This window comes from Choloepus didactylus, chromosome X (genome assembly GCF_015220235.1).
Source record: "Choloepus didactylus isolate mChoDid1 chromosome X, mChoDid1.pri, whole genome shotgun sequence".
Classification (NCBI taxonomy): domain Eukaryota; kingdom Metazoa; phylum Chordata; class Mammalia; order Pilosa; family Megalonychidae; genus Choloepus; species Choloepus didactylus.
In genome coordinates, this window is record NC_051334.1 from 169,413,912 (window position 1) to 169,425,708 (window position 11,797).

The 11,797-nt window shown below is 42.6% G+C and overlaps 1 protein-coding gene across 5 annotated transcripts in view; it reads left to right on the top strand.

Moving 5' to 3' along the window:
* Window positions 1-10,070, top strand: part of LOC119523736 (G-protein coupled receptor 143-like) — a 28,044-nt gene extending 17,974 nt beyond the window's left edge. For 4 of the 5 annotated variants that reach the window (XM_037822555.1, XM_037822554.1, XM_037822553.1 and 1 more), the window contains 5 exons: window positions 1,561-1,670; window positions 3,080-3,188; window positions 4,300-4,417; window positions 8,159-8,492; window positions 9,799-10,070. In XM_037822555.1, the coding sequence (XP_037678483.1) occupies window positions 1,561-1,670; window positions 3,080-3,188; window positions 4,300-4,417; window positions 8,159-8,492; window positions 9,799-9,965 (838 nt within the window). In that variant the 3' untranslated portion in view covers window positions 9,966-10,070. Of the gene's footprint in view, window positions 1-1,560; window positions 1,671-3,079; window positions 3,189-4,299; window positions 4,418-8,158 lie in introns of all 5 variants that reach the window. The other variant, XM_037822552.1, reaches the window with a different exon arrangement.
* The last annotated feature ends 1,727 nt before the right edge of the window (window positions 10,071-11,797 follow it).

Here is an 11,797-nt window from a genome sequence, read left to right on the forward strand (position 1 = left end):
ATTGATGCAACAGTTTGCAGAACTTCAGGGCCCCCTTAAGGATGTGTCCTCTGTCTGCCAGCGGAGTACTGAGAACTGGCAGTGTCTCTTTATGGTTTTAGGACTCTGGACCAGTGAACAAAACAGAGTCCTCAGGGCAAATCAGGCTATTTTTTTGTTTTGTTTACAATTTAGAAAAAATCCCCAATTTTGCATCCCCTTTAACTTAACTAGCTATCTGAGCAGCCCTCTCTGTGGCACATAAAAATGCAGAAGGTCTATGTGGACTTGCATTCTTCCCTCAGGGGCCCACTTTCTGGTTTTGTTAATAAAGTTTTATCAGAACACAGCCATGGCCATTCATTTACATATTTGTCTGTGGCTACTTTCACACTACAGCAGAGTAGATGTGACAGAGACCTCAGGGTCTGGGGAGCATGGCATAGTTACATCTAGCCATTCACAGCCACTGGTGTGGACCGTGTCCCCCCTTTCTCTTGAGTCCTCCCCTCATCACTACTCAGGAGGCCGGTCTCCTTGTCTGGGTCGCCTTCTCAACCATGACTGCTGGCAGGTTGCTCTCGGCTGAGCCGTCCATCCGACCTGCCTTCCTGGGGACCTTTCAGAGCACAAATACAGTGTTAGCAGCTGGGATGACAGTGGTCACTCACCCTTGCCTGGGGAGCCTGGAGTCCCCCCAAGAGAGCTGGCTCCGTGATCCCAAGGGCTCGCCAGGGCCTCCTTCGTGCTTCACGGGCTGCAGGAAGCTGCTCGTTTTAGGTTCTGAAACTGCGTGCTGTCCCTTCCATCAGTCCACCGTCCTCGGCTAGCAGGACTTCCCCCCTCCCCCCGAGATGCTTCCACCCACCTCAGGTAGGCCTGAGCCGGCTCCCGCCTCTGCCTTCAGTTCTCTCTGCCTCTCCTCTTGTCCATTAAGCATCCCTGAGCTGACAGCTCCTGCCTGGGTAACGTGCTCTGCCGACCCTCCCTCCAGCTCTGTGCCCACCCATGTTTCCAATGACCCATTGATAGGCATCATGGTGGTCCTCCCTGCAGAGAAGCCCTGGAACTCTTGTTACCCATCACTGTGAGAACACACATCCTCTGTCATAGCAGCCTGGGTGTTGAGAGGGACTACTGGGTTTTATTTGTGGGCTGGGTTAGGTCTGCTCAAAATCTGAGTGCTTTCATCTCCACTTCAGTTGTGTGTTTTTCCCATGAAAAGACCCAGTGGCCAGGTGGGGGTGGGGGGCTCTACCATGCCAGCGTCCCTTTTCCTTTCTTAGCTCCGCTCAGCAAGGACCTTACAAGCTCCCCCACCCCCCACCCCCGTGCAAATTCCCCGAGGTCCTCCCATTTCCGAGACAAAGAAAAGCATGGCCGATTTCCCTCATTCTCCTGCAGTTCACTGCTTGTTCTCAGACGTGAGGAATGAGTCATGTTTCCTTTGGGCAGAGTCAGGAATAGATTCCTGCATTTCCCTTTTTACTGTCATCCTCGTATCTCAGTTTACAGATAAGTAGGAATTATTTTAGCCAAAGCTCTGGGTTTAAGGAGAATGACTTGGTTTTCCTCTCTCAGATGTGACAAGGGTGTGGAGCATGCCCTCCCCCACTACGCTGCCACTTACCTGCCACTGCTGCTCATCCTGGTGGCCAACCCCATCCTCTTCCAAAAGACAGTGACCACAGGTGAGTGATAGGGACGTTCTCCAGGCACAGGGCCTTGGGCTGGGACTCAGAAAATGAGCCAAAGCACTTGGCACACTTGACTTCCCAGAATGACGGGTCATGCTTCTGGAATTACCCAGGGCCATTGACCTCCTTTGTCATCCTCCAGAGACGTAAGCAGAACCCAGTTGGAGAAAGCGAGCAAGCCTCTTTAGTCACGGGCTGCATAAGTTCTTCAGCAAGGTTGTTCAAACCTTCTGTGCTGGGCTCATCCCTGTCTGCCCCTCGTGTGCTTTGGAGGCCCCAGGCATGGCCTTGGGACAGTGTGGAGGGGAGACGGAGCAGAGGCAGAGGGCAGCAGAGTGAGGGGTGTCTGGGACCCCCATGATGCCCTTGGCCTTTGTCTTCCCTCCATAGAAGCCTCCCACTGTGGGGCAGGAAGCAGGAAGTCGAGCACAGGAAATGGGTCAACTGTGATGGTGAGAGCCAGATAAGAGGAATGTAGTGAGTCAGCAGAGTGCTGGGGAGGGAGCTCTTGGCTGAGGCTGGGGCACCCGCATCCAGCCCCACTGGGACCCTCCAGAAAGCGTGATCTGCAGCAGTCACCCCACCTCCCCGCACTGCCCTGGATTTCTCAAGTGCAGAATGGGAATAAGGAAGTGTACCTTAACAGAGAGGGCAGTTGAGGATCAGCTGTTGATTGTAGAACTTTAAAACACTTAAAATACCCCACCAGTCATAATAGGAAATCACTGTGGCTCTCTGGGCCAGTCTTTTCATATCTACATTTAAAATGTGTATTGATTGTAGCTTTTTTTTTTTAGAAACAAAATTCCATTGAAAATAGGGATTCAATTACATGAAATAAATGAAGACAACTTACAGAAAAAAGTCGAGAAAGAAAGACACTAAGACATTAACAGTGGCTGTCTCTGCATCATTAATTCTCAAAGCTTTTGTATATTTTCCAACTTGTCTATAAGGAGAAATCTTACATTTTTCAATATTTTATAATAACAAGAGCACATTACTTTCATAATAGGGAAAACAAGCCTCTTGAATTGTAGTTCCTAAATTAGCAAAATCCAAATAAGTTCTAGAGTTGAGTATATAGTAGTAAACCAGGCTAATTTCTGTGTCGTGACACATGTACTGTGGTTCTGCAAGGTGTTAATATTGGGGGAAGATGGGTAAAGACTATCAGTTTACAGGAGCCCTCTGTACTATCTTTGCAACTGTTATGTAAATCTAAAATTATTTCAAAGTAAAAGTAAAATTTTATAAATACGCGTTCCCTAGGGTCCATGAGGATTCCAATTGAGACTCTTCTGGCCCTGCTTGTGGACACACTTCTGCTTTGATTCCCTTCCCTGTTACTCAGTAAATGTAAATAAGGAATATTATATATAGTTCTCCTGTTTTCTTTACAGTGGCTTCTTTACTAAAAGGAAGACAAGGCATCTACACGGAGAACGAGAGACGGACGGGAGCTGTGATCAAGATCCGATTTTTCAAAATAATGCTAGTTTTGTTTCTTTGGTAACTTCCTTCTCTGATTTCATACATTGCCAGTGGGAAGGGATATGAACAAAAATTTGCCACTTTGCTGGTGCTAGTGTGACCTGGAAGTTTCAAAGGACAGAATCTTCAAAAAGGAAATCTTTGAAACTGTGCTAGGGGCCCTTTGAGGAAATGCACAGAGGACAGGAAAGCAAGTCCACAGCTCATCAATTTCTGAAAAAGTACTCAGATTTACCAAAGTATATATAAAGCCCTCAGAAAGAGAAGTCCCGAGTTGAGTTTTCAAACATCCCAACCATATGCATCCGGTGTTTCATCCCATTGCCGGGGTTAACATCAAAATACAGCACTTGCCCGTGCTTTTTAAATTCGCCCTTTGACATCCCCCTTGACACCAGAATTCCTGTGTCTAACAGAAGGACAAGGACACATCTTGGGTATGATGACTCAGAGCTCAGTCAAGACGGGCAGAGAGCAGGGTGAGCAACATTTCTGTCCTCGGTTTTCCCCAGTACTGCTTTCCTGCCCCAAAGTCTCAGGTGGTTGCTTTGAACACAGACGTAACCAATGAGGGTATGATTGGAATCAGAAAACCCTGCAGTGGGGTGAAGCGATACTCGAGGGGCACGGCTTGCCTCTGTGGTGTTAATAATTCACCTGATAGGAGGAGGTGTGTTTGGACACGCTCCTAGGAGGCACATAAATTTCCTTCTGAAATACCTGCCATTTCAAACTTCACTAGCCACCAACAATAACATTAGAAAATTCCAACATTTAATGTCAAAATAAGATTTGTTTTGATCTCCCTCAAAGTGTTAGGTGACTCCTCAAATGAAGAGGGGATTCTGGGTAATTTGATACAGTGCTAGAACCTCATGTCCTGGAGAGGTGCTGAGTGTTACCAGGATTTTTTCATCTGTACCTTAGTCTGAAAAGAGGAATTATATTTCTTAAATTCCTGATATGTGGGTTCCCTGCAGCTCCTGCCTGCTTAAGTGGGCAACCCTCTGCCTCCACTGAGAGTTAGGACCTTAGGCTTCAGTAGAAACCATCTCCCTGCAAGCCCAGCATTTAAAAATGAATTTTGTTGTGTTTCCTCTTTACTTATGGGCCATTTTCTTTCTAACAGCTGGTTGCCAAATATCATCAATGAAAGCCTTTTATTCTATCTTGAAATGCAACCAGATATCAATGGAGGCGCCTTGAGATCTGTCAGAAGTGCAGCCAGGACCACGTGGTTTATTATGGTAGGTCGATGATTTTAAATTTTCAAGAAGCCACAGGGAAAGAAACCCTGAATCATGAGGTATTATTAAATATATAATGGGTTGAATAAGTTCTGTGCTGCCTTCACCTGGCCTTGGCGTACAAGCCAGCTGGCCTCATTCTTGTTGGAACGTTAGTAAATGGTCCGACCCTTGCCCTTCGATTTGTGTATCACACCTTTCAGGCAGACGCACAATATCATGGAATTTATCCTGAAGCAATGTTTCAGACCATGCCAGAGCCATAGGATGAAGATTCTTTGTAGCATTAGCCTTAATTGTTAAGTATTGTAGGCAATGGAAAATTCCATCAAAAAGGGATAGCTAAGTCCATTATGGTCTTTTTATCTTGAGTGAATATTATGTAATATTCACTCAAAACGATTATGAAACCTCTAGTGTTAAGTGACAAATTGTAGGCTATAAAATTATACTATATACAATTACATAAAACATATGCATGAAAAATATATTGGATGGAAATACAGGAAATGATTGTTGGCAGGTAAGAGTGGAAGTGCCTTGGGTAGATCTTCCTCCCAAGTATTTTCACTCCATCGTGTTTATGATGACAAATATCTACTTGAGCCCTTGGAGGGGAGGTGGACTTTGAGCTATACAGAATTACAATTTATGTTGCTTTTGAGTTGGGGAAACTCTGAGTACAAGGACCACTGCCTGGTCCCAGTGCTTTGCTTGGCGTTTCACTTGGGTCCTTGCGTTTTCTTTATGTGCATTTACTGCACACACGTGGACGAGGGTTTTAGCCTCAGGAACTTTTGTTAAGTCCAGTCCTGCTGAAGAAGCACGAGGCAGCAACACATGAGAGCCCCCAAGGCTCTATGGACACCCCTTGAAAACCAGGCAGGGGGTGTTGGATCCAGGGAAATGCATCTTATTAGCTGGGCAACCCAGGATGATTGCAAGAAGTCTGCACATTGGCAAAAGGCGGCCTACTTTTGATCTACTTTTGATTTTTTCAAAAATAGTGCAGTTTTGCTGGAGTCTATGGTCAACAGTAACATTGTAATATACCTCCATTAAATGTAACAAAGGCAATATGCCAATGCTAAATGTATATGAGAGGGGGATATAGGGGAGGAATATGGGATTCTTGGTAGTGGTGTTATTTGCTGTCCTTACTAGTATATTGTATTGTATGACATGTTGTTTTTCTTTTTATCATTTTTTTCTTATTGCTAAAAAAACACAATTTTTCTTGTAGTAATCAGTATGTTCAAGTGCTGATTGTGGTGATAAATGTACAACTTTATGATGATACCATGAACAACTGATTGTACACTGTGGATAAATGTATGGTATGTGAATATAACTATAAAATTGTAGGAAAATATATATATATAGGAGTAAAAGTGTTGGAGAAAACATGGTGAGAGGGATGATGCCTCACCAATATGGACTAACTACAATGTGTAAACTCAGAATTGAATCTTAGAACATAGCCTAACGTGGACATAATAATTGTAATAGTCCCTAGATTGTAAGCTCTTACAGCAGTTAACTCTATCCCTGAATTGTAATGCCTATCTCTAAACTTTGAGATGCTGATCCCCTAGCGTATAACCTGATTGGTCTCTGGAACAATGCATATCTCTGAGACACCTGAAACTCAGAGCTAGAGCTCAGCAGATATGAATGTCAGTATTAGTGCATACAGCCACTGTCAAAAAAAAAAAAAGCTGAAAAAGAGCCCAGACTTCAATTAGTGATATGAATGAAGCAGGTCTGGTTAAGACCAGGGCAAGCCAGGCCAAAGGGTAAAGGTTGAAACTGATTGTGTTTTAAAACTTCAACTTCCATATGAGACCAAGGGAATAGACATCTATTTGGTACAGGATCTAAATTTTCTAAACGGTACAACTCTACAGTCGATTTGTTCAAACACCACAATTGCATGGAACTTTGAATAGGAAGTGAGAGACGGCAGGTTAGTATAGGCTGGAGTGAAATAATGACACATCCCAGAGTAATTTGGGCAGATAATAAAAAATATATTTACAGCCTCCCCCTCCCCAGCCCCGAGGATCTCGGGGAAGGTGCGGATGTGTTGGACATCCTCACCTGGACTGGGGTTGATGTTGTCACAAACATTGGGACTGGCGGTTTGATGTGCTGAGCCCTCGAGCATGGGACTTGCCCCTATGAAGCTCATTACCACAAAGGAGAGTCTAAACTTGCATGTAATGGTGCCTAAGAGTCTCCCCCTGAGTACCTCTTTGTTGCTCAGATGTGGCCCTCTCTCTCTCTAACTGAGCCATCTCGACAGGTGAACTCGCTGCCCTCCCCCCTACGTGGGACCCGACTCCCAGGGGTGTAAATCTCCCTGGCAATGCAGAATATGACTCCCGGGGATGAATGTGGACCCGGCATCGTGGGACTGAGAGTATCTTCTTGACCAAAAGGGGGATGCAAAATGAGACGAAATAGTTTCAGTGGCTGAGAGATTCCAAATGGAGTCGAGAGGTCACTCTGGTGGACATTCTTATGCACTATATAGATAACACCTCTTAGGTTTTAATGTATTGGAATAGCTAGAAGTAAATACCTGAAACTACCAAACTCCAACCCAGCAGTCTGGACTCCTGAAGACAATTATAGAATAATGTAGATTACAAGGGGTGACAGTGTGATTGTGAAGACCTTGTGGATCACACCCCCTTTATCTAGTGTATGGATGAGTAGAAAAATGGGGATAAAAACTAAAGGACAAATGGGGTGGGATGCGGGGATGATTTGGGTGTTCTTTTTTCACTTTTATTTTTTATTCTTGTTCTGGTTCTTTCTGATGTAAGGAAAATGTTCAGAGATAGATTGTGGTGATGAACGCATAACTATGTTATCATACTGTGGACAGTGGATTGTATACCGTGGATGATTGTATGGTGTGTGAATGTATTTCAATAAAACTGAATTTAATAATAATAAAAAAAAACCAACTGGCTGTGCAAATTGGGTAACTTGTGTCAATTTTCTGGGCCTGAGTTTCTTTATTTATAAAATGAGATGTCTCTAGCCAAAAAGTCAGTGATTCTTTTTTATAATAATAAATAAGCCAGTGTTATATTTACACTAAGTAGACTGGGGGTACCGAACTGATGTTTAAATAAGAAAACTGAGACTCCAAGTCAAGTTCTGCTAATAAAACACTATAGGTACTTCTGGGCCACCATAGCCAAGTTTTTCCTTAATAAAAGCCCAGACGAAGCATCGTTTTTTGCCTGCCTTGGTTTATCTGGGCCTTTCCTCACTGGCTTTTACCAGAGCTGATTCAAACTGGAGCCCCAGGAGTCTTTGCAGATCATTCGCTCTGTGATGGCATTGATGACACTTCTTGTTTGACTCCAGCAAAGAAATTATGATCATTTCCTAATTATAAGAGTGACATTCCATAAACTCATCAAAAAAACTTGAAATGTGAACGATCTCTGTAGGCTCAGTCCTGTAACTTTAATTACCTCATTAAGACTGAAAAGTCATAATAAAGATTTACAAGGCATTCTGTGTGGAACTGAACTTTTCTCCCAGCTGACAGGAATTTGCAATAGCCTCTTTCACAACCTCTGCTTGTAAGGGGAGAGTGCAGAAAGCGGGAGCAAGAAGCTATAGCTTGTTGCGACTTGAAGCCCCAGCAGTCAGTCCTTTTCTAGTCCTCTCCCTACTCTGGAGAAGCTATTCACAAATCATTTCCCAATCTTTCTCTAGGTTGAACACATCAGCCTAGAGAGTGTCGACATGGACAGCCCCGTCAAAATGAAGTTCAACCTCTCCGGCCTTGGGTCGAAGGAGCACATCCTTGAACTCAAGCCTGCCATTGAGCCCCTCAACAACCACATCCGCTATGTCATCTCCCAAGGGAATGATGATGGTGTCTTCCGCATCCACCAGAGGAATGGGCTCAGCTGTTTGCACACAGCCAAGAAAAAGCTCACACCCGGCACATACACACTGGAAGTCACTAGCATCCCTCTGTACAAGAAAAAGGAGCTTAAGAAACTGGGAGACAGCAATGAGGACAACTACCTCCTAGGGGAGCTTGGTGAGTCTCTCAGAATGAGGCTGCAGATTCAACTCTATTAACCCCTTACAGACTTGGTTCCAGGCTCGAATCCCAGCACCACCAGCCTTCAGAAGGGTTTGAAAAGTCAATGACTAACTTAAAGAGGGAAAAAGAAAGACTTTGTTTCTTTCCTCCCTGTCCCAGACTTCGGAATGTTGACCCTCACAGGGAGGAGTAATTTAAACTCTGGTGTGGCCAAAGATTTGAGTACGAATGCAACCATGGTTACTGTATTGTTATATAACTTCACTTTAGAATATATATATATAAAAAAAAAAACCCTAAATGTTCAAGAGATCAGCATATGGCACTAAATGCACAAAAATAATGTGAGCTTTTTGTTTTTCCTGTTAGCAGTCTGTAACACTTTGGGTATTTTGCTATAGTTGCTAATTAAAGAAAATATAGATGTTTGTTTATTTTTAATGCAGTAATATATGGAGAAATGAACAAACTATGTAAACAAAAAAGGGAAACTCACTTGTGTTTCTTTAGATTTATAAATTTGAGCTATTTCTTTTAGAGGTGCTTTTTAAAAACATCAGTAGATTCAAGAGATGTTTCCTTTGGTTTTCTGCCAGTAGTTCAACTGGCATACATCTGATTATTTGAAAGAAAGCCGCACAGAACTGAATGGGTAGTGTAATCAACAATTTAAAAGACACAGATGTCATTAGATCCTCTCTAAAGGAGATCAAAGCCAGAGCAGCTCAGTGTGACAATATTTCACATCACCAGACACACCAGGCAACGGAAGATGAGCACAACCACTGTAGCAAAATACCTTGACTGCTAGTGAGACCTTGAACGTTGCAGGCCAGACTGTACTGTATTTCCTTCTCGTAACCTCAAAGAACCACATGTGCTACCCACAACACCTCATTCTTACCCAGGGTGTGCGACGTACTTGTGGTACTTAGGCAGCTAAAGAAATGTCGTTCCTTTGAAAAGGAACACCTGGCATTCTGTAGTGTTTGGTGCTGTCTTAGATTAATGGTGCATTTATTATGTTCAAACTATTTCAGGATTTCCATATGTGCAAACAAATCATGCAGCGCAGCCAAGGAATATATGTTGTGGTTTTTTTTAAAAAAAATCCCATTTTTTTTTTAGAATTTTCATTAATACTGTAGTTATGCACCATATGCCTCATTTTATCATAGCCTATTGTGTATGAAAGATGTTTGTACAATGAATTGATGTTTAGTTTGCTTTAGTCATTTAAAAAGATATTGTACCAATGCGTGCTAATAAGAGTGCGTCTCCGTTCTCTTCTTAACCCAAGATTCCTGTCCCTGGACCAGCGACCAAACCTCATACATGAAACGGCCAAAGTGCACCCAGAGTCCCGTTGGTTCTTCTCACACCCGCGCTGACCAAACATTAGTAACCAGTTATACCCAGTGTTTTTTGTTTTGTCTTTTTTTAATAACAAGAAAAGAAAAACTGTAAATTTGTAATCAAGTGTTTGTGAGGAAAAACTTACGGGTTTTGGTTTTGTTTGTTTTTGTAGGTCTGTGTATCAACTATGACACTTTTCTTGCAATAAAGCTTATTTTGGGGTAGTTTTCTGGCTGTGAGTTTTTCTGGAAATACTACCCTGTTGTGTATTTGTTTGCAGGACTGGGATGTAAGCTTATGGGGACCTGGATAAAGAACCAGATGGAGGGCCAGGCACATTTACAAGAAAAGAAGGGAATGTTGTGAAATCTGAACAAAGTAAGCAAGGGTGTTCAACTGATGATTACAACTTGAAGTTATATCCAAATAGAAGGACATAATTAAGGCAGTTAGTTGTTCACACCCACATAGATTCTAGGCCTCCAGAGGACCCATCTTCCCAAAGACATGAAAGAATTTCTTCAGTTCATCCACATCCTGTTAAAGCACCCAGGAGGGAGTGAAATATTTTCTTTTAGAGAGTCTTCCTTCCTTACTGTGGAAATTTTCCTGAACCTAAGTTTTTTAAGCAAAAGTACCTAACAGGAGTACCTTACAGACAAAATGGCATCTTCACCAAAATAAGCCAACGCTTATCTCTTGGATTGTTATACATGTTCCTCAATGGAGAGGTGAATAGATAGAAATGACCACAGAAATGTTTCCCAGAGACTAGGAAGTGAGTTCAATCCAAGGTTTGTGCTTAAAATTTGCATCTCAGGAGTAAGAAAACAAGGCAACGTGACTGACCTTAATGCTGTTCCTTCCCAATCAGAAATCAAGTGCATGGATATTTCCTCCTCTTATATTAAATGGAACCATGTGAAACTACCGATATTTGGCTGTTTGACCTACAAAATGGCAGTTTCATATGGTTTGACTTAATACAGGAATATTCTTCATGTAACTTCAGTATAGACTGGAAATCTGAAAATCCTCCTTCCAAAAGACAATGAATTCCATTCATTCCTTTCCATGCCACTTGTGGCTCATTTGTTCTCCTAATTCACAATAGTCCACAAGAGAATACACATAATTTATTCAAACAGCCACTTTCTTTCATGCTTCAATGACATTGTAGAGTCTAAATCACATTTTTGGAGCCCAGATGGGGTTACTAGAAGCTAATTAAAGACAAATCCAATGGGAAAGCTTGGAATATAGCACAATGTTTAAAAAAAAGAGTAGAAGCTTTAGGAACTTTCATTTCTAAAGAGAAGGGAAAAGATGGATATTCATTTCTACTCCACAGGAAGTGAGGGAAACAGTATTATCTGGCTTCTATTGTTTAGCATGCTTGTTCTCTCAAATAAATACAAAGCCATGGTTCTCTTGCCTAGTGAGTCACTATTTCTGGCCTTGATTCTCCTTGAAAATCTCTTCAATGTTTAGAATATTGAAGTCCTGAGATACAATGTACAGCTCATTGATTTCTGCAGTTCAACCACCGAGGCAATGTTGCCTTGCAATTAGAAGAAATAAGCTTTCAAATCAGACACACCAAAATTTGAGTTCCATCTCCTTGGACAAGTTATATAACATCTCTAAGCTTTGGTTTCTTTCCTAGAGTATTTGCTTATGGTGCAACTGAGGATTGAATGAGGTAGTACAGGTTGCACTCTTAGCATAGGGCCCAGCGCATAGCAGGCACTTAGTGACTGTCAGCTGCTCCTCCTCCTCCTCCTCCCACTATTATTGTAACCACCATTAGGAGAATGAGTCTGCCTAGTACAGCAAAGCTCATTAATCATGGCTTCCCTATGAACTCTAAGACCGCATTCAGATAAGTACAGTAGCATCCGGAACATGTCTTCTAAGTGGTCTGAACCCTCAGGGAATCTTTA